Genomic DNA, 22,852 nt, shown 5'->3' with positions numbered 1-22,852 from the left:
AATTACGGTGCTTGTCATATTTACGAGTTTTTATTTGGATCTACTGTTGCTACTTGCCACCTCGCTTGTTCCAAAATGTCACTTTCTATCCCCTTGTAATTAGTGCTCCTACAGATTGTTCTGTATCAGTTGAAGCCAAAAGCTCGATTTCACGCAGGTCATGCAAGACCTAATGGTCAATTTACGAAAAAAAGCTCGAGAGAAGTTAGCGAAGTGATCTGACATTGTGCAAAGTGGCTGATGGCGTGACAGGTTTAGGTTTGTGTTTTGTACTCAGATAAAAACACCTATGAGGGCGCGCGTTATATCCGAACTTTAACATTGACAGATGTATTTAAAATCGAGTCATATCCAGAGTGCAAGTTGTTCTTGGTTATACTATATTAAGAGAATATGCTCTTGACTATATTTAGAATATCAGAATGGATTTGACAGGTATTGATCGTACTTGCTGTTCTGACCGAATTTCTTACAACTTTTAGCCTATAAAACATTCCGTTTTGGCTTTATTTTGCTCTCGAAATCAATGGGTTTCTGTTGAGAGCCACTGAGTGAAGTGCGTGAAAACTTTAGAAAACAAAGCGCGATCGGTTTTTGTCTTGCATCATATTCGTTGAGAGAATGGCGTAAGTTATCTGGGCCTGAGCGGGTCTAAGAAAAGGAAAAGCGGAACTCGATTGATTAAAAATGTTTGAACCCATCGTGTTTGCCGTGAAATCACAACTTTATTGTGGTTATTATTCGCCTGTGTTCTTGGCTTACTTACATTCTCGTTTACGTCAGATTAAAGTTTCCCACTACGCTAAATGTATCATCATTAGCAATACTAAATAGAAATTTTAGTTTTAATGAAGTGCTTTAGTGAAGTTATAATTAGTTTGGCCACTTATTTTGAACACAGTGTTCTTTCGCGGTGGAATCATTCCTGTGTTTCACACGGCGATGGCATGACGACCGCGGGTTTTCCTTTGACGCCATAAATGAAGTCGTTCCATTTGTAAACATTCCCTTCTCCTGCATGGCAAGATTCTGAGAGCCTCTGGATCTCTGTTGCAGGAAGGACATATGACCACATATTCAAGTTTGCCAGGTAGCCTTGGAAGGCCTGAGCACTTGAAAAGCCTCCTGCGAGCGAGTCCTGCTCTTGTCCTAGAACCACAGAACCACCTCCTCTAATAGTGTAACCTGTGTTAAGACCACTGCTTTCTTTGTGGAAGGTTCCATCTTTATAAAACTTTGCGGCACCATCCCTGCTTTGCCAAGTAAAACAAATGTGATGCCACTTTCCATCATTGGCCGATCCAAGTACTTTGCTGTCGAATAAATGTAATTACGTATTAATTTGGAGACCCTTTTTAGCACTGAGACTCAATTCTACCAAAAAATGAGCATTCTGAAATATGCATTTCTTCGACGACCATGTCTGCAAAGTTTAAATGCCTGACGTTCTACTAGAGGCAAGAATGAAATATGTTGATATGGGTAAAATGAGAACACGGGGAGTGGCATCATGTGATTAACAAGTGGCGTACAAAAATTTTTGTTGTTCTTTCCATCAGAAAGTAATAGTTTAGTGCTTTGTTTTGCATCAAGTGTTAGCTATTGGTGGTATCGGTCGTTAGTTGTTCACGATTTTTAACGGTTTGGTTAAGTCTGTAAACGAAGCTCACCTTTCTCTACCTCCCACATAAAGAGCGAATCCTCCGTATCTATCGACGAGGATTTCATTATAACTCCCTGGCACACCATAACTGAATGCAGCACCATCTCTCGACTTATCATTCGTACGCATCCAGAAGCTTAAGGTGAATGCAGTCAAACTGGGCATACCCCAGATGTTGGTGTAACTAGACACATCTTTGGTTGGGAAATAAAGAGCGAAGCCTGTTCGGAAAATGAGAGCAGCATTATATTATTCTATTGTCATCCTGTTTCTTATCCGTCTAAGGTTTCTATTTAAGCTTGCACAATTAGACTCTTCAGTGGCAGATTCAGGTAGAGAGTCCATGGGGTCTGGAACCTTCCTTCCCATCGGACCTAGTACTTTTTTTATACCACTTACCTGATATTTAAATTTTTTAACAGACCTTGCCACGCACCTAAGCTCCTGAATTTTTCGTTGGTTCCATTCTTAAATGCAGCTTATTTTTTACTCCACTTATCCTGAAGGCAATTCAACCCGTGCTTTTAAAGTTTACTTTCGAGAGCGTGTTCCTTTGTAAGTCAAAACTTACTTGGTTGCTTTGATAATTAAAGTACTCCTGACCCCTAAATTTTGTTTTCACTTAAAAAAATCTTCCTGCTTTGCTGAGCATTTCTTCGAAAAGAATTGTTGGATATCGTTAAATCCTCATTTTTTTTTATGTCCTGTTGAAGTCGAGATCCGAATGGACCACGACCGCGTAAATGGGGATCTGGGCAGAGTAGACTTGTGACGTCACTTCGAGAAGACGCTCAAGGAATTCTCAGCCTGTCGTCGACCTGCGCCAGCCTTTCTAGCACTAGATTCATTCTGCGGCATATTTGCGACCAATATCGATCTAACCTTCCAAACATAACCAGTGAACTGTGAAAAATGTCGCGAAATACAGACTGTTGGGTTCTCGAAGTTACGTCACATTAGTCGCCAGACTCTTGATCCTTGAAACGCAGTCGTGAGTCAAAATGGCGGTGATTTTAATGCGATTTTCCGTACTTCAACGGGACACAAAAATTTAAGGATTTGACCAAACCCAAAAATTTTTTCGAAGAGATACTCACCAAAGCATGAAAATTATTTTAAAAGAAAAAAAAAATAGGGGTTAGGTGGACTTTAAACATTATGATACGTTTTCTCCTCGCCCCCAGCTATTTTAAAAAGGTACTCTTAATTGAACTTACTTTTCTCCGGGTAACCGCTGACAGAGCCAGTGAGAGTGGATGCGAGAAATAAGCAGACCAATACAGGCAGAGAAATCACGACTTTTCTCTTCACCACACCAATACTCCAGACCTGTTAATAAATAACATAACGGCCCCGTTAGTCATAGTTATAACGAAGATACAGAACACGTTATATAGGTTAACTTTCCGCCGCCTAAAAGCTATGCTCAAGATCTCTGTGCGATTTGGTTGAGCGAATGGAACTTAATTTAAAAATTTAATAAGGGTTTATGTACGCTCATCAGGGGGGAAGCAAATGCTTAACAAAGACCTTTGTGTGAGAATACTCTGTTCAGCCGAGAGAATTAAAGCAGACATGAAGAAAAGTGGGCCAAGTTGCTCAAGATTTTGTTTGTTAATTTTTTTTGTTGAAGCGCTTAATTTTAGCTTCACGACAACTTCTGCTTGTATGAAGGACGATGCGGCTCGCCGAGACTGTGAGCATACATAGCGCTGAGTACGGAATGAGGCTTCTCAATAGTTTAAAGAAGTAACTGAAGCATATAGATCATGGCTAGAGTTCAGAGTTCCGAGCCGAGAGGAATGTTTAGGGTAATAAAAAAAGGCAGCAAAAATTCAGTTTGATTGACTTTGTAGAGCATAGTCTCGCCCCCCTTGTCTGAAAATGGTCGCTACCTCAGCATCTCACCCAAGGAACAAAACAATTGGCAAACGGACATGAATTATAGCTAATAAGGGTTTTTTCCGCTCTTTCATTTCTAAATCGAAGTAATACGACAGTATGATCAAGTCCAGAGTGAGCGAAATTGCTTTCGTCTTCTGTCGCCTTGATTTCTCTGAATTTGTTCGGTAAGCTGGACCTGAGAAAATTCAATACTTACAGCAGCCATTCTTTCGTTGCCAAATAGATTTACCGTGATGGGTCTCGTTATCTTAAAGAAAAGAATTTTTGTTAGGAGTTTTTGACATAAATGAGCTTATATCTGCTTCCCTTGATTCCAAAACCTGGTGGGCGCCCTCTAACATGGACAAAAACCCAGGCACAAACAATCCCTTTAATGGAAATTTTCGAAGCACAAAATCATTGTAGCATAACTAGGAAATCCTGTGTGAAATGAAAGGGATTCATCGTTATCCTTGTAATCGTCTAATTCGAATTTTGGCTCATTTTCAACTTTATACTTTAGTTGATCTAGTTCTTATTTGCTGAACAAAGTTGTTGTTTACATTCTTCCAAATCTTTTTCAAGTGACTCGAGTTTTTCCTAAAGGTCCTTCAGGGTTTTCACGTTGTTACCACATTCCATCAATCTCAATAATATCTTCTGGGACAATCACATCTCTAAGGTTTCTTTGCTGTTTAATCTCCTTTCGAAGGGTTTCGCTGGACTCCTCGGCATTGTGGAGTTCAACACAAACACTTTTGGTCGGAGAGGGTTTTCGTCTTTTTGTTTTAGACGGTACGTCGTGCTTAACTAGTTCACGACGTTTTGATTTAGCTTTAGACCATGGAAAAATCGATGGGAGTTGTGTACGACTCATCCTTTCGCCTTCCGAAATTTGTTTGCCGCAAACTTTTGTACTCGGCGAGTGTATTTTCAGATTAAGGTTTCGTATCAACTTGACATACTTAGAGAGCACTTTAGGACCTTGAGGAAGTGAATGGAACTTCAAATCTGGGGAGTTACGCCAATTATTTGTGCAACGAGGCACACAGCACGAGAATCTCCTTATGTTCTCTTTATCACTTTGGCTCGCGTCTCCAAAAGAAGCCCCAGGGTGCTTCGCGAGTTAAGTTCCACCCCAGTCTCCCGTTAAATTCCGGAAAGACGAATTAAAACAATAAAGCAACTAACAATATTTAGGAATAAAGAGGACAATATCACAGTTATTGCAATCAGCAAATTGTTAAAAAAATTGTTTGACGTAGCTTTATAAAAGACAGAATTGAGCCGACTAGATAAAGGGGTAAGTTCAATTCAAAATTAGACGAAACTGCTTTCTTTTCCCGTCTTCCTGATATTCTTTAATTTGTTCCGCAAGCTTGACCTAAAAAAACGATTCAATACTCAGAGGAGCCATTATTTCATTGCCAAACAGATTTCCCAAGGTGCGTTCGTTGGCTTAGTGATATCAATTTGGTGATGAAGTTTTGACGATGAATGTGTTCATATCGTCGCAGTCTCTTTGATTCCTTCAAGTTTCGCACAAAAACTGTCTGCAGCTCCGCCGAATAATAACATACGTTGTTCTGTGTGAAAACCCTAGCTGCTGATTGCCCTTATTCTTTCTCCTAAGTTGCATGCGTGTTTCCCTGTGATTGTACCGCTAGAACATTTCCAATGGCACCCGAAATAAACACAGCACCATTTTTGTGGGAAAGTGCCTTTAGTTTGTGCTCACCTGAGTGTAGAGCCAATTCAAGACATAAGCAAACAATATAAAGATATAGATATAAAAAGGCTAATCACCGCCCTCTTCCCACCAATAAGTTGTAATTCTAGTTGTGCTATGTTTTATAGTGAGCGCAACGAGGAAAATATCGTAGAAAATTATTCACTTCGTTGATACGTAGTTAGACACGAACGAAACTATTAGTGGAATCATTTGAATATATCAACAAAGTTGAAATGGTAAATTGGCCGCCGTTACGATTATAAAAGCTGACGTTTCAAGCGTTAGCCCTTCGTAGGAGCGAATAGAGGAGTTGTGGGTTGTTTGTGCTTTTAAAGGCAGAAAATGGAGTTACGTTGTAATGGAGCTTACGTCTTAGTGGAATCCACCGAGTTAGCCTTGGGAGAGGTTTCTTTATAACAGCTTGAACGTGTGGTCTGTGATAAACAAGAGAACAAAAGCTGTTGGGCCGCTAACTACTCCAAATATCTCATTGATGACATTAAAGTCGACTTCCATCAAAAAGGCAAGAAGTTCCTAGCTAATGAAATTGTGTTTAAAGTATCAGAATAGACTAGACATCGTATTCTCACCATAGTTCACTGTATTACTGCAGTAGGGCAGGACTAGAACGGAACATATGCGATCCATGCGAGTAGTCCACCCATTAAATCCCACACATCCTACCTCAGGGGAGAACATCCATCACACAGTAATCTCGTGCGTGGGAAATTATAAATAACGTCTCCTACCCCTAACCCTGTAGGAGACGGGACCTCCATTTATTCGTCCCTATCCGAGAAGACTAGAATATCTAACCATTACTTGATGTTATAGAAAGATAGCATATTCTTCTTAATTATTTTAAGACCTTGAGTGTTGGTCCGGTCTGGGCTTGAACCTTCGACCTCCCGCACAACAGTCCAGCGCTCTATCCATTGAGCTAACCGGGAGGCGGTTAGCTCAATGGATAGAGCTATTAATCGTATTTATTGTTCTGACTGATTTTGGTTTCAAATTTTAGCCAGTGAAATATATCGTTTTGGCGTTTCTCTTGCTTTCAAATTCTGCGGGTTTGAGAACAATATTGAAAAGCAATAAGATTGCGAAAGTGTGAAAATCATAAATTAAATGGGTTTGTGAACAATAAGGAAAAACCATATGATTGGGGTCACGGAGGTAAAATAGCTCGGGAAGTGATTGAATGATAAGGTTATGTTATAAAGAGATTCCCAAAATAAGTTCTTGTTGAGTTGAGTGTTTTGTGATCCATCTGGAGACAAATCCCAACCAAAGACTGGCAACTTTAAAATAGATATAAGCTAAATTTAGCTCAGTGGATATGTACTCCTGAAAATGAACTCGCAACACGTGTCGGGGATCCTGTGTGCACGAAGTTTCTTGATCTACTCGAAGCCATGGATCGGCTGCAGCATGTTAGTACGCAAACTCACGAGTCGGGGCACACATTAGATCTAATTATCACACGGCAATGCGACGCCCTGGTCAAGGATCCACCTGTTAGTGATTATCATATATGTGATCACTGGTCTGTTACTTGTCTGCTCAATCTCGACAAGCCAATAATCACCAGGAAGACGAAAACGTTCAGAAAGATGAAGAATATCGACACTGCTGCACTGTCTAATAAGATTGCTGCTTCAGATTTGAATTGTGTAGTTACACTCTAGACTATCTCAACGATCTGGTGCACTGTTATAACGCCACTCTTGCGTCTGCATTAGACCGTCATGCTCCACTTGTTACCAGATCTATTCCAGTGCGTCCTCTGGTTCCTTGGTTTAACAACGATATTAAGGAAGTGAGAAAGGAGAGGCGTAAGGCAGAGAGAAGATGGCGGCGCAGTGGCCTCCTTACTGATTTACGGAGGTATAAGGACTTGAGAAATTAAACTAACAACCTTACGACGGAGGCGCGCAGGGTGTTTTGCAGAGAACTCACCGATGAGAACTGTGGCGATCAGAAGAGATTATTCTCGGTAACAAAGCGGTTGCTTGGGGGCGGTCGTGAAACTCAATTTCCACCTTTTAAGGATATAGCTGCTCTTGCCAATAAGTTCAGTGAAGTTCTCGCCCAGAAGATTGTCACTATTCAGGATAAGCTCGATGAAATGTCAGCTTATGCGTCACCTCGTAACACTGACCCCCAGCCTAAAGTATCTTCGGATTGAGCCAATGACCAGTTTCACTCTTTCACTTTGCTCACTGAACATCAAGTACAGAAATTGATTGAGGCCACGCCCAGGAAGTCATGTGCACTTGATCCTATGCCAACTCCCCTTCTTGTTGCCTGTATTGACACTCTTCTCCCTGTTATAACCAAGATCATTAATCTTTCACGGCAGAATGGTATATTTGCTGACCAGTGGAAATGTGCCTTGGTCCATCCCCTGTTGAAGAAGCTCGGACTGGAACCGATTTTTCAGAACTTTAGACCAGTCAGTAATCTACAATGTATTTCCAAACTTACGGAAAAGGTTGTGTTCATACAGACGCATGGTCAGATGGTCACCAATAACATCTATCCAGAGCTGCAGTCGTCTTATCGTGTACACCATAGCACAGAGACAGCCTTGCTCAAAGTTATGAACAATGTTCTCCTGAAAATGAACCCGCAACACGTGTCTCTGTTGATCCTTTTGGATCTTAGTGCGGCGTTTGACAAGGTTGATCATTTCATCTTGCTAGATCGGCTTACCAGGTTGTTGGCTTGCAGGGTAAGGCGCATGACTGGTTCCGCTCGTACCTGTCTGGTCGGAGTCAACCAGTTGCAATTGATGGATCCATGTCAAGAGAATTTTCTCTGGACTGCGGTGTTCCCCAGGGTTCCTGCCTGGGTCCATTGTTGTTCGTTATTTGCACCTCTTCCCTCTTTAAGATCATTGAACGTCAGCTTCCTTAAGCCCACTGCTACGCCGATGACACCCAACTCTACCTCAGTTTCAGGCCGGGCGATGATGATGCCCAGGATGTCGCGCACCGCGCTATGGAAGTATGCATTAAGGACATTCAAAAGTGGATGATTGATGGGCGGCTGCTATTTAACGACACGAAGACTGAGTTTCTTGCTATCGGAACTCGTCAGCAGTTAAGCAAACTTCGTTCGTCTAGCATAGAAGTTGGCGACCAGAAGATTGATCGTGCTCCCAGCGTTAGGAACCTTGGCGTTATGTTAGACCAATCTCTCGGGATGAACAGCCATATTAACCAGATATGCAAGGCCTCCTTCTATTGTATTCAAAACATTAGGCGTATATCGAAATAACTATCCTAGGAATGCAGACAATCATTAGTCCATGCTTAGGTAACTTCAAGGCTGGACTATTGCAATAGCATATTATATGGGTTACCCAAGTACCAGCTATCGCAATTACAACGCATACAGAATATGGCAACAAGTCTTATAACGGACACAATGAAATTCGATCATATTAATCCTGTACTATTCAACCTTCATTGGCTGCCAGTAAATTATCGTATTCAATTCAAGATCTTGATGATTACTTTTAAGGCGATTCATGGTATGGCTCCTAGTTATTTAAGTAACCTGATCTGTATTAGATCATCGTCTAGATATTCGTTACGCAATAATAATAATACTATATTTTTAGAACGTCCAAAAGGGGTTATGCGCAAAACTTTAGGTGCCCGCTTGTTTCATGCCTCTGCGCCTGCGCTGTGGAACAGCTTGCCTGCGCATATCCGCACGATTGATTCGCTAGAGCTATTTAAGAAATATCTTAAGACCTATCTTTTTAAGCTAGCGTTTTAGATTTGCACTACAATCTTATATGTAAATTGTATTTATTTATTTACTTTTTATTCATTCATTCATTCATTTATGGTAATTATTTATTTTAAATAGTATCTTTATTGTAATTATTTACTGTAAATGTTAATTCTCCTGGATTGTAAAGCGCCTTTGATCATCCTATAATGTTAAAGGGCGCTATATAAGTAAAACAAATTATTATTATTATTATTATTATTATTATTAATTGCCTGCAATTATATGTAAATTGTATTTATTTATTTACTTTTTATTCATTCATTCATTCATTTATGGTAATTATTTATTTTAAATAGTATCTTTATTGTAATTATTTACTGTAAATGTTAATTCTCCTGGATTGTAAAGCGCCTTTGATCATCCTATAATGTTAAAGGGCGCTATATAAGTAAAACAAATTATTATTATTATTATTATTATTATTATTAATTGCCTGCAAATCAGGACCAAAATCTCATGCATAGACGTTCTATTTTCTTTACCGGTGTAATTCTCGACTTGTTATTTCCCATAGTTTGTGAGTATGATCGTTTGGACCAAGGACAGAACGTTCCAGAAATAAATATCACAGCTCTGTCCGACACAATTTGATATAGCTGTATGAAGGAGGATTCGCTTTTCATTTTCCCTTTTATGTAAATCTAAGGAGTTTTTCCCCTTAGCTGAATCGTAAAATATAGTCCTTGATCAAACAGATATCATAGTTGCATGGTGAGGATAGATAATTGGTCATGAAAACAAAATGTTTGACTGGCTTAAAAATTGTAAAATGTTCAATCTAGACAATATATATATATATATATATATATATATATATATATATTGTCTAGATTGAACATTTTACAATTTTTAAGCCAGTCAAACATTTTGTTTTATATATATATATATATATAATGCAAGGGAAAAACCCCTGGAATTCATGGGAGAACTGCGTGCAAAGGTCGTCCGTACAGGGCATTCTGTTCCGGAATTTAGAAGCAAGATAATCTAAATTACGTTGGAAAAATACTCAGGAAAAATTCCTTGCAAATCGAAAGCATGAAGCAGGCTTAAACAAAATATTTCATTGGCTGCAAAATATAAAAGTTTTAATCGAAAAAATGAAAGGGAAAAACCCCTGGGATTCGAAATAAAGATAAAAAGTAACTAACAGAAATAGATTTGAGTGAGATTGATCATAATATGTTACAAATGCTACATTAGCTATGCAAAAACGACATAAACAAGAGGAATATTTAGTGGTGAAATTGGTCATCATCTTTTCCTTAAACTCACCAAGCTAGGACAAAGACATACTTACTTAGAACTAGTCGAGTTAACGCTCCGAAAGCTCGAAAAACTCCACAACTAGAAAAAGAATTTCATGTCATGACTCAACTTGTACATGCACAAAGAATATATATGAAAGACATAAATCTGAACTGCGGTTATTAAACGTATATGTACACGATCCTCGCAGTAAAGTACTATTTAAGCAATAGTATCGCAAATGTCAGTGGTTCGAATCCCGTAGAGGCCTGAATTTTTTTCAGGTCTGATTCTCACTATTGCTTAAATGGCGCCTTACTGCTAGGATCGTGCACAAATACAACTTGTGCATGTTGCCCGCAATTTTATCGCACTATTAAAATTTCTTCTGTCCATCTGCTCTGTAACATTTTTCTCGGCCGATTTATATTAGAACGAGCTAGGCCATACTCTCCAAACGCTCTGAGTATCGTAAAAAAGGGTCTCTGATCTCGCTGAAAGTTGAAGTAAAAACGCGCACTTACAGCCACCGAGCTATCAATGTTGTAACGAGCCTAGGGAAAGCTATTTTAAAAGTAACAAAGACATCTCTTGCCTACAGAAGTTGTTTCGTTCAGTCTGCGTAGTTATCCGCTTTAAGATCCGCAGGTCACCCTAAAACTGGAATCACCTCACTTGTACAGATCAATTTAAAAACCCAGCGTAAACTCGTTTATCAAACAGTAATTATTCCCTTTGACAGTCATCACCTTTTTTTGACAAAGGATCAAGCATTGGAGTGATATCCCCCAGTCAATAAGTTTTATTAATTTTAGTTTTCTAAGAGTTTGCACGCCCCTCCTTAAGGGCTGCTCCTTGACCCTCCACTCAACATAACAGATAAGTGTCTTGTAGCTGATATCTATTAAATAAGTTATTTGGAAGTCTTCCCAACCCAAAAAAAAAAAAAAAAATTTCATTATTTTCATTTTTTCCCTCAATCTAGTAATTTGGATACTCATTGTTTCGTGCGTGATCAGACTGACACGAACACGTCATTTGTCCGAGCATAAGTAAAAACAATGACTGATTTTTATCTGTAAAATAAAAAAAAAATGACATATTGACCACTTTTAATATGATTTCAAAACAAACAGTTATAATTCGTTTCTTTAGATTCATTACTTTTTTCGACAATAGATCATAGGCATGACAATCAGAAAATAATTAATTTGATTAGTTTCAACTTTATAACAGTTCGCACGCCTCCCCAATCCCTAGTGTGTTGTCCTCAACCCTTTACTTAACATAGCAAATGGGTATCTTTTAACTGATACCTAATTAAGAAGTTGTTTGAAAGTCTTCCCACCCCAAAACAATGTTAATATTTTTCATACTTTTTTTAAACCTACTAATTTTGCGAATCAACATCAAAAACAAAAAAATGGCATGTGGGCCATTTTTAATCATTCCTAACAAACAGTAATATTTATTTTTATCAGAGGCATTATAATTATCTTTTTTTTTGACAATAGATTAACAATGGTTATGATATTCCGCCAGCTAATTATTTTTTCCTAATTTCCTTTCTCTAACAGTTAGTAGTCAGGATCCTTCCCCACCAAGATGGTCGTCAACCTTGCAATCATTGTAACAGACAGAAACTTGTACTTCATCTTTAATGACTTACTTTAAAGTCTTCCCATCCCCCAGACAATGCTTTAATCAATCAGTCACCATTTTGGTAACTTTAGGATTTTTTCCAAACATCGAATTGTATCCTACGTGATCAAAGTGACACGAATAGGTTATTTGTTCGAGAATAGGTCCTAATACTACTTTTGAAGCTTCCAAACAAACAGTAGTAATTGTTTCAATTAGTGTCATCATGACGCTACGAAGCTCAAGTTTCCTTTTTCTAATTCCCTTTTCTGACTATCTCGAAATTCATAAACTCATTTGGTAACGAACATCTAGACTTGGGCGGTTTTGTTTTCGCCTTGAAAAAGAGCAAATACGAGGCACTTCGTCTCAGAGTTCCATTTTAATCGCCTTTGGAAATTGAATATTATTGTACTACTATTACTACTATTACCACTAAGGCAGTTCACTGTATCCGATGCTGACTATGATTTGAAAGTCGAAACACTTTTTCCTTGTTTTATATCGCGTTATATTTCTATATTGAAAATTTAAAGGATGCCGAGCATTGAGTTTATTTGCAAACTCTCCAGATCTTGTGAGCAACAACTTAATTATACTACGAACAATTGACAAAAACTAACAGGAACAGGGTGAAATTGGTTATCATGGGTTTCCTGAGCTCGCCAAGGAGACTCCAAGGGTATGCTTATAAAGAACTGATCAAGTAAGCGTTTGGAAAAAAAAAAATTAAAAAAAAGGCCGAGTATGGGCTAAATTAACTCCACATGATGAATCTGATAAAGATATCTTATTAGACATTTTGGTGTGTAATATCGCTGAGTATTTTTACGAGTTGTGCCGTATTCTGACGAGCCATAGCGTGAGTCGAAATACAAGCAGCTGGTACAAATACTAAGCATTATTATCAAACTACACTCCGTAGAGTACGAATAACTCCATAGACGACAACAAAATATCATGGGGTATTTGTACTCCAGAGAACCGGTTAGACAGGTTTTCTAGCAACGTGTAAGCGAAGAATTGGATTGAAGTTACGAAAAAGAAATAGCGGATAATTTGAATCATACTTTTGACAAAGAAGAGTCGGACTGGCTGGAAAATATTGATACAAGTTTATTAGATAAATCGAACGAACAAAAACAACTAGACGACCAGGAAATTTCTGTTACCGCTTCCGTTAGAGTCGGAATATGTCGCGAAATATTTTATGGTTCGACTTACGTCACCGCCGTGATTACTGCATCACAGATATGTATAGATCATTGCTCGCATTTCAGTTCTACTTAGACCCCTTGAGATCTAGATCAATGTCTATTGGAAACTAGATGACAAGTTATAGCGAAATCCTCTAGGAAATCAATACCCGCGAACGTTGGTAAGCAACGATTTACTTTCTTTAAGGTTATAATGTTAATTGTTATGAGAGTTCGTATTCATACGTTAAAGGTTTCGCTAGATTTTGATTGTTTTCAAGTTCCTTTTGGTATCACATGCGTTTAGCTCTACGACGACTTTAGCTACAAAGAAAACGAATATTTAGGTGATAACTTAATGTAATTGTTTCAGTTGATCGCTTCAATAAGTGGCCTGAGGCCACAAGAATAAGAGTACGAAGGAACAATAAAGGAAAGAATCGTAAACCAATATTGGCTTGGTGTTTTCGACTGCGTGTACCCGGGAGCGAGGCTTTCATTTCTGTAGAAAAGGAAAGAATAACTCCTCTAGATTTCCACAAGACTTTATTCTCGATGATCTCCGTACAAATTCAAGACTTTCCGCCCTAGTTTTCAACAGATTTCCAACTGACTTTTCCTTCTTTCATTGAGATATTTTACTCTTCGAGTCTACCACAACATGTGCGAAGTAAAAATCCTAGGTCAAATGTCAATCAAGTATCGTGTTCCGATTGGATAACTAGACAACAGTACAAATCACGTGCGGCTGAGTAACGAAATCTATAAGTAACGAAATCTATAGTAACGAAATCTATAGTAACGAAATCTATAGTAACGAAGTCTATAGTAACGAAATATATTTTCAACAATTTCTAACTTGAGCGAAACCATTACAATTTCTTCATTTACTGAAGAAAATACAGAAACAGCAATACAACATAGCACCAATTCTTTTCCACCTCGCATACTTCTCTCACGCACTCCTCGTAAATAAATATCCGCGAAATTCGCCCGAATTGAAATAACAAATAAAACACTTATGAGACGTTTTGTTGTGTAGTATCGCTGTATTTGTACTCGTTATTTGTATTTTGACAAGGACTCGTTGAAAACGGCACAATTCGTAAAAATACTTAGCGATATTACACAACAAAACGTCTAATAAGACGTTCTACACATCTAAACGTCTAATGAGTTATTTTGTTGCGCAAATGCCTTTTTTGCCAAGTGTTTCGGCTCAATAAATGTATGATGAAATCTCATTGTAGTCTAACTGCTTTTCTTCGTCCGATTCATGTAATAGATATGGATCAATATTCGCCAGCCATTCTGACTCTTCGTCGTCAGAAAAATAACTTCAATTGCCCGCCATTCAATCCAAGTCGTCGCTTGCGCGCTGCGAGAAAAGCTGTCTAACCGGCTCTCTGGGTTACAAATACCTCGAGATATTTGTACTCGTTTTGGGCGTTATTTGTACTCTACGAAGCACAATTGGATAATGAATATTTAACAATTATTCGCCGAAGGCGAGGTGAATATCGTCGAATAATCCCCGAGACGAAGTCCGGGGGATTATTCGACATTATTACACGACTCGGGCAGTCAGAGGGCCAATAACTAAAATCAACCGATCAAAATGCTCTATTGCCGGTCAATATTCTCTCAGTATTGGACCGGGCACTGTCCCGAATGGTCCCGTATGATACTGCACTTGTGTCCCTTTGAACTTCAGTCGTGTAATAAATCTCTTATTAACAAAGCTTGCTCGGGACCGTACGGGAGAATATCGCCTCTTCAAAACAGCACGAACGCAATAAGAAAATATTCTGTTTACTTCACGACTTTATTCAGTTCCCATATGTAAGGGTCGTAATTTCATCTGAAAAACCATCCACGCAATTCGTCTTGAGGATCACAGGAAGGAGATATCAACACGTAACAGGAGCTGCCCTTAATGCGACATGAGGGACCACTCGATTTTACGACTATAAGGTTACATTCCTCAGTCGACGGCCTTTTATTTGGCATTTAGGCATGCCTTCCTTCTCCTGAACTTGAAACGTATCTGTACGTTTTCTCTTTTTTGTGAGGTCTAAAAACGTGTTTTTTCATCTGGGGGTGGAACATTGGGGTGAGGAAGAACCACCTTGATGCTTTTAGCGTACGATCCATCAAAACATTTCCATAGCAGTCGTTAAGAATGTTGTCAAGTTGCTCAGAGTATCAGAATAGACTTGACATCGCATTATCGTATTCATTGTTCTGACTGTATTGGTTTTAACTTTTAGCCAAATCAATATTTCGTTTTGGCCTTTCTCTTACTTTCAAATTCGATGGGTTTTAGAACAATATCGAAAAGCAACATGAATGTGAAAGCATGAAGTTCATGAATTGAACAGGTTTGTGAACAATAATGAAAAGCAACATGATTTCAATCAAGGAGGCAAAATATCTCGTGGAATGATTAAATAATAAGGTTACGCTGAAGAGAGATTCCAAACTTGAAGAGAAATTGTTCGGCTGAGTGTATTTTTGCTATCCATCTGAATATCCAACAAAAATTGGCAACTTAATAAACACAAGCTAAATTTAGTTCAGTGCTTATATACAACAGGGGTGAACGAAAATTGTGCTTGGGTCCAATGGGCAAGAAACTACAAAAGCGGGAAGGATTTTGCTTCGCTGTACACCTAAGCTTTAAAGACGCAAAAATCGGGGATAGGAAGCACCGATGGTCCATCTATAGGGTTAGTCCGTGGAACTGCAATTCATGGTGTTTATATACATGTGCGGTCTCTGGCAGAATGCAAGCGCATAGCTACGCTTTTTATTGTCCATGAAGAAACCAACTACGATCTCTACCGTTTTTTTTTTTCTGAGAAGACCCTATGAAGTCGTCCGTAGAAAAACGTTTCCTGCCGAAAAACGCGCGCTGCTATTTAACTTTTCATACACAAGTTCTATTCTCAATTTACAGTAGGGGGTTTATCCTCGGGTTTAACCTTTTAACAGCTTTTATTATAATGAGATTATTATCATGGCGTATTTAGTTGCAAGCAAGCTAAACGATATGTGATTCCGATGAGTTCCACAGGGTTAGTTATGTCATTATTCAAAGAAAACATCCCGCCTTGCCAAAATAAACCTAACCATTCAGCATAATTTGAAAACACGTTCCTTTGTCAGAGATAAAATCAAAACTATTCGGTTCCAGCTAGTTTTCTCTCAACTATTCTTCCAAATAATTTTTCAGTAGAAGGGAAATCGAAAATATTTTTCATCTTCACTATATGACATCTAACCATAGATGTTTTGCGGTCTCCTTTCCTCAGAAATTGAAAATATACTTAACGAAGAGGGAAGTGTCATGTTTCAAAGGCTTTCACGCAGGCATATAACGTGGGCTCTACTTTGCAAGGAAAAGCTTTGGTTCTAAATTCTACGCAGTCCTCGATTGATTGGTGGATGTTTATCGCTTTCTGTGTCATGGCAAGAACTTTCACCGTCTTATCCTAAACTCAGAGTTTTCAATCAACTTCAATTTACATGATCATGGCGACATGTTAAGCTCCCCTTGGAAAAAAAAAAACCTGACTCACATGTGATTTGATTGACATGAAACGCATAATGTTCATGGGAAGCATTTGGACTACTTAATATCTTACCTTCAATGTCATGATCGAATTGGAATAGAATGGTGACTCTTTGATCTCTTAATCAAGCCATATCAATAACATATATTTGAATGGAGGTGCCAAGTCTAGTCCTCGGCTGGTTTTCAAAGTTCTACTCATTTAATTAAAGATGTTTTTCGTCTTGTCAGAAGTGTGGGACAAAGAAAAATTTCGAATGCCCAAGAGGAATCGAAGCTTAGACCCTCGGATTCCGCGTTCTGATCATGGCTCTACCACTAAGCCACAAAGAACCTATTACGAAGTTCGTATATGACATGCGTCCTGTATGCTGCAAGGATCAGCAATATCGTTAGCGTAATGGTTTGTAAAGAATTAGAAAGATGGTAAGTTTTGAGCTCGGTAAAGAAATATAGAGAGATATTTTTCGTCTAGTCAAGGGAGTGGGACAAAGAAAAAAAAGTCTACTTACAGGTAAAATTCTTCGATTGATATTTCCAATGCTGCTTCCACCAGATAGCCCGTTCGCAGCTCTTAACAAATACCTCTGCGCTGCTGCACTTTGAGCGACTCTACTCTTTGCTGTTTACTTTTTGAAATACTATGTTTACCGCAGGGGTTTTATCTTTGAACATTAACCTTGGAACAGCTTATTTGAATACATTTATGAAATTATTATGATGCATTTAGTTGCAAGCACGCAAAAATGATATATGATTCTCAGGAATTCCACAGGGTCATTTCATGTCATTATCCAAGGGAAACATTCCTTGTTGTTTTTCCTAGCTCGTGCCAAAATAAATCACAATCAGTATTACTTGAAAACGAATTCCAAATGCTGGGACGTAGCGATCATCCACAAGGTGAAAAGCGCCTACAGTAATTTGATTTTAACTAGCTACTCACAACGATGTTTTCAAAGAAAACTTGATTCGGTTTCAAAAACGAATGACTAAGTCTACTTGGCTTTTGACGATAAGCTAAAATAAAACCTCTTCAAAACAGCACAAACGCATTGAGAAAATATTCTGTTTACTTGACGACTTTGTTCAGTTCCCATATGTAGGGGTCGTATTCTATCTGAAAAACCATCCTCGCAACTCGTCTTGAGGATCACGAGTAGGAGATATCAAAACATAACAAGGGTTGTACTTTATGCGACATGAGACGACTCCATTTTAACGACTAAGCTGTTACATTCCTAAATCGACGACCTTTCATTTGGCATTGGGGTATGCCTTCCTTCTCATGAGCTTGGTATGAACTTGAACAATTCTCATGTATATTCGTATCTCTACGTTTTCTCTTTTTGTGAGGTCTAAATAGGTGTATTTTGATCAGAGGTGGAACAATAGACAGGAAGAACCATCTTGAAGCTTTTAGCATACGGTCCAACAAAAAATTTCCATATCAGTCGTTGAGAATGTTGTCAATTTGTTGATGTCAAGACTCTCAGCCCTTTTTTTCTTTTTCAACACGCGACTCTGCTAATCCTGGGGTCAGAATAAATGCCGAGATTGGCCGAGCCAGTAACAGCTCGCTCGAGGGGCATGTTGCCTCGCGCGGCCTATATCTTTGTTGTTGTTGATTTGACATTCGCAAATCCCTTTAGAATTGTCTCTTTGCAAACTTTCTTGCTTTTGATGATGGCTCGAGGTGAACATTTATCTATGTGGGAATGTGAAAATGACCGTGGACATCTGAAAAGGTACAACATTTTAACCGAAACCTTTTGCTTCCAATGAGTGGGTTCGTGCTGACGTTCATAATAAATTCATTCCCTATCACGCAGCCTCGATCCTTTTGTTGTAGAGTCTAGAAAAGCTTTAAAAATGTTTATAAAATTTTAAGTTTGCAACATTCTCTCGCTCTATGATGGGGCGAGGAGAACATGTTAGCCGAAGATATCATGTAAGTATACTTATGTAGCCAGTAAACTGGAGAAAATCTGTTATTTCGCGGCAACGTTTCGTTCATGACATCTTCAGCTTCCATTACAGTTGTGATATACAATCCCGCCCGTTCTTTTTCCTTCGTCCAGTTTTCAATGGAAGTCAATTGATGGCTTTACTCACATGGTTTTCCCCAGGAATAAATATTCAAGATGTCAATATACTGATTTGTCGGGATTATCAGACAATCGCTTGCTACCAAAGCAAAGGACTATAAACTCATGAGAATACAAACTATACGATATATCCTCTTGGCCAAAATTATTAATAAAATGCATTTCTTGCAATTACGAGACCCGGGCGATCTATTCACTGTCATTGTTTACATAACTTCATGGCCATCAAATCTCGTAGCACTGCGTTAAAAACTCTTTTCCATCCCGATTAAGGTACACCTGTTGAAGTTTAAACGAAAGCTACATATTCCACGAATAATTGAAAATTAAGACTAAAAGAGAAGCAATTGGCGCAGGAGTAACGAAAAATGTCATTCTTAAGAGCGCAAGGACTAATACGGCCCGGAAAATGTGAACAGAGCTTGCTGACTTCAAGACACCCCTCTGTCACAGATCCGGTGGACCCCGACCTGGTGAGTTATTTTGCCCTCCCCGGTGGAATTTTTACCTCCCTGGCACCTGGTGGTTTTTCAAAAACTCCCTGGTGAATTTTGCTTCCTCCCTGGTGAATTTTGCTTCCTCCCTGGTGTAGAATTTTAGTTTCCCTGGTGAAGTGTGCTCCCCTGCAAGAAAAAGTCTCAAGTTTTGAATTCCGTTCTTGTTTCTGTTCTATATGCACTGGTAGAATTTTTGTTGAAAACCTGGTGAACTACCAGGTTCCACTAGGTGTATACAGAGGGGTGTTTGAGAGGATGGCGTAAGTTATCTGGGCCTGAACAGGTCTAAGGAAAGGAAAAGCGAAACTCGATTAATTAAATATGCTTGAACCCATTGTATTTACCATGAAATCACAACTTTTATTGTGGTTATTATTGACCTGTGTTCTTGGCTTACTCACAATCTCATTTACGTCAGTTAAAAGCTCCCACACTACGCTAAATGTATCATTTTTAGCAATACTGAAGTCAAGTTTTACTCTCTTAACTAGGCTGGCCACTCATTTTGAACACATTCTTCTTTCACGGTGGAATTATTCCTATTTTACACGGCGATGGCATGACAACTGCGGTTTTTCCTTTGACCCCATAAATGAAGTCGTTCCACTTGCAAACGTTCCCTTCCCCTTCAAAGCAAGATTCTGAGAGCCTCTGGATCTCTGTTGCATTAAGGACATGTGACCACATATTCAAATTTGCCAGGTAGCCTTGGAAGGCTTGAAAACGTCGAAAACCTCCTCCGGGAGAGTCTTGCTCTTGTCCTAGAACCACAGAGCCACCTTCCCTAATAGTGTGGCCTGTTTTGAGACCACTGTCTTGATTGTGGAGAATTCCATCTTTATAATACTTGACGGCACCATTACTGCTTTGCCAAGTAAAGCAATAGTGATGCCATTTTTCATCATTGGCCGATCCAAGTACTTTGCTGTCATATAAATGCAATTATGTGTTAGTTTGGAGAAAATTCTTAGCATTGAGAATAAATTCTAACAAAGATTAAGTATTCTGAAATATGCATTTGTTCAAAGACCATGTTTGCAAAGTTTAAATTCCTGATGCCCTACCATAAACTAGACTTAAATATGTTTATATGCAAGCTGTTTTATGCCTCAGACATTATTGATAAAAGACAAAATTGAGATCTAGTAAGAATTGTGTGTTTTTAGACTTATTTAAGTTTTAAGAAAAGAACGGAAATATTATATTACTTTAAATAAGCCATTCAATGCAAAAATTATAATAAGTAGTTTGATTACTTCCTATTCCTTTTGGCGATCTCATCTAAGTACAATTTCTTTCACCTTTTTCTTATTGTGGTTGAGAATTTGGCATGGAAGCAGATGTTCAGTTTCCACGGTAAAGAGAATCTGTTGTAGTATATTTCACGTTGTTAACCAGCAGATTGACATAATTAAAAACGTAGCTTAATACAAAATACACTAAACGATTCTATTCACGATTAAGGAATGTTTCTTAAATTTTTATTTAACACCCTCAACACCTCTTTCTTTAAGGTGACCCTAAGTGTAAACAGTTTATGCCTTTTCATCTTGGTAAATGGATTTTGAGTTAGATAATCGGCCGTAAGACCATGTAGCATTCTTGGGGGCGGTAGTCGTGAACGCCTCTTCTTCTCCGAATTTTCCGTTTATTTTGTTGTTTATGTAACTGTCTTCTAAGGCTATTTTCTCTTAAGGTATCTTTTCCTACAGGATTAAAATTCTGCCAGTAGGTTAACTAATAATGTTTATATTGTCAATCTTGTTTCTGTTCTGGCCAATCTTAACCGTAAAAGTATGAAATTTAAGGTAGAAAATGATTTTGGAACTGTATAACAACTCGAAGGCGCATACTCAGTATGCAGGAACTGTTGCACGTAACTTAACGTGATTCGATGGTTGATATAGAACGATGACGATCCAAGAAGAGTGACAGTCTAAAAGTATCACCTTTAGTGTCGCCTTTATAAGCTGGTGAACAGCATTTTCAGTCAGAATAGAATTGAATTGAGTAGAGTTGAGAACTGAGCTAGTCCCAAAAGAGGAGAGTTGTATTAAGAGCTCAAAGCCAAGAAATAAAGAAATACTAACTGGCTGTAAGAAAAAGCTTCTAACATTATGTTAGTAATCTAAAATTGAGTGCTTTGTTTTGCCCCAAGTGTTAGCTATTGCGTTGTTCAACGACTTGGAACCGTTTGGCTAACTCTGTAAACGAAGCTCACCTGTTCGTACGTCCCACAATAATATTGAATCTTCCGTAATTTTCGACGGCGAGTTCATTATATTCTCCTCCCACACTGTAGCTGAGTACAGTACCATGCCTTGACATATCACTCGTACTCATCCAGAAGCATATGGTGAATGCGGTCAAACTGGGCATACCCCAGATATTGACGTAACTATTCTCATCTTTGGTTGGGAAGTAAAGAGCGTAGCCTGTTTGTAAAAGTACGAATAAAAGAAAGAGCAACAAAATATTATTCTATTGTCATTTGTTTCTCATCCATCCAAGGTAAACTTACGCAATTACACTCTTCGATGACAGATTCAGGTTGAGAGTCCATGGGGTCTGGAACCTTCCATCTCATCATTATTAGGAGGTTTTATACCACTTGTCTGACACTAACATTTTTCTAACAGATCTTGCTACGCGCCTAACCTCATAAATTTTCCACTGCTTTCATTCTTGAATGCAGCTGATTTTTCACCCCACCTATCCTGAAGGGAATTGAACCCATGTTTTTGAGCTCTACTTTCAATAATGTGTCCCTCAATGAGTCAATTATTGCTTGGTTGCCTTGATCATTAAACACAATGATACGTTTTATCCAGGCGACCGGTCATTGCAGAAAAGTACTGATGAATATACTTACTTTTCTCTGGGTAACCGCTAACATAGCCTGTGCAAGTGGATGCGAGAAATAAGTATACCAACACGGGCACAGAAGTCATTTTCATCAGACCAATGTTTCAGACCTGCCAATTCATAACATATCGGCTTATTGTGACAAAGATAAACGAAGAAAAAAAACAAAGAAAAAAAGGTGTTATCAGTTTACAGTGGGGGTTTTATTCTTGGACATTAATCTTGAAAGAGCCTATTTAAATACACTCATGAAATAATAATGCCGTATTTCGTTGCAAGCACGCAAAAATGATATATGATCCTTAGGAATTCCACAGGGTCATTTTCATGTCATTATCCAAGGGACACTTTCCTTCTTGTTTTCCTAGCCTCGTGCCAAAATAAATCATAACAATCAGCATAACTTCAAAACGAATTCCAAATGCTGGAACGCAGTGATCATCCATAAGTTGACAAGAGCCTACAGGAATTTGATTTCAACTCGCGACACACAACAATGTTTTCAAAGGGAACTTGATCAGGTTTAAAAAAAAAAACGACAAAATCAGCTTTAATTTTGATGATAAGTTAAAATAAAAACCTCTTCAAAACGGCACGAACGGATTGAGAAAATACTTCTGTTTACTTTGGAAATACT

At 38.5% G+C, this 22,852-nt stretch overlaps 3 protein-coding genes and 1 long non-coding RNA gene across 7 annotated transcripts in view; 1 reads left to right on the top strand and 3 right to left on the bottom strand.

The window, feature by feature from the left end:
• Positions 1 to 17,395, bottom strand: part of LOC111344287 (neuronal pentraxin-1) — a 40,883-nt gene extending 23,488 nt beyond the window's left edge. Inside the window, exon 1 of the mRNA XM_088729084.1 lies at positions 17,258 to 17,395. The gene's annotated coding sequence lies outside the window, so the exon portion shown is untranslated. The remainder of the gene's footprint in view (positions 1 to 17,257) is intronic.
• On the bottom strand, positions 706 to 17,398 carry LOC148726496 (neuronal pentraxin-1-like). Of its 4 annotated transcripts, XM_088729069.1 has the most exons (7): positions 10,930 to 10,987; positions 10,387 to 10,433; positions 5,649 to 5,713; positions 3,765 to 3,815; positions 2,881 to 2,992; positions 1,671 to 1,884; positions 706 to 1,313 (listed from the first exon to the last, which is right to left on the bottom strand). In XM_088729069.1, exons 4-7 carry the CDS (start codon positions 3,771 to 3,773, stop codon positions 920 to 922), a joined length of 729 nt encoding a protein of 242 aa, XP_088585195.1. In that variant the 5' UTR covers positions 3,774 to 3,815; positions 5,649 to 5,713; positions 10,387 to 10,433; positions 10,930 to 10,987; the 3' UTR covers positions 706 to 919. The 4 variants fall into 4 exon arrangements, with proteins under 4 accessions (XP_088585195.1, XP_088585196.1, XP_088585197.1 ...); XM_088729070.1 differs by lacking the exons at positions 10,387 to 10,433; positions 10,930 to 10,987 and adding an exon at positions 17,258 to 17,398; XM_088729071.1 differs by lacking the exons at positions 5,649 to 5,713; positions 10,387 to 10,433; positions 10,930 to 10,987 and adding an exon at positions 17,258 to 17,396.
• Positions 16,333 to 21,442, top strand: LOC148726495 (uncharacterized). Its single transcript, XR_015990161.1, has 2 exons — positions 16,333 to 17,171; positions 19,842 to 21,442. It is a non-coding gene; the product is annotated as an uncharacterized LOC148726495 (long non-coding RNA).
• On the bottom strand, positions 19,685 to 22,380 carry LOC148726494 (neuronal pentraxin-1-like). Its single transcript, XM_088729082.1, has 3 exons — positions 22,223 to 22,380; positions 21,572 to 21,785; positions 19,685 to 20,275 (listed from the first exon to the last, which is right to left on the bottom strand). The coding sequence occupies exons 1-3, from the start codon at positions 22,305 to 22,307 to the stop codon at positions 19,873 to 19,875; spliced, it is 702 nt and encodes a 233-aa protein (XP_088585208.1). The 5' UTR covers positions 22,308 to 22,380; the 3' UTR covers positions 19,685 to 19,872.
• Between the last annotated feature and the right edge of the window lie 472 nt (positions 22,381 to 22,852).

The sequence above is a fragment of the Stylophora pistillata genome, chromosome 7 (genome assembly GCF_964205215.1).
Source record: "Stylophora pistillata chromosome 7, jaStyPist1.2, whole genome shotgun sequence".
Taxonomy (NCBI): domain Eukaryota; kingdom Metazoa; phylum Cnidaria; class Anthozoa; order Scleractinia; family Pocilloporidae; genus Stylophora; species Stylophora pistillata.
This window is presented reverse-complemented; position numbering and strand designations above follow the sequence as displayed.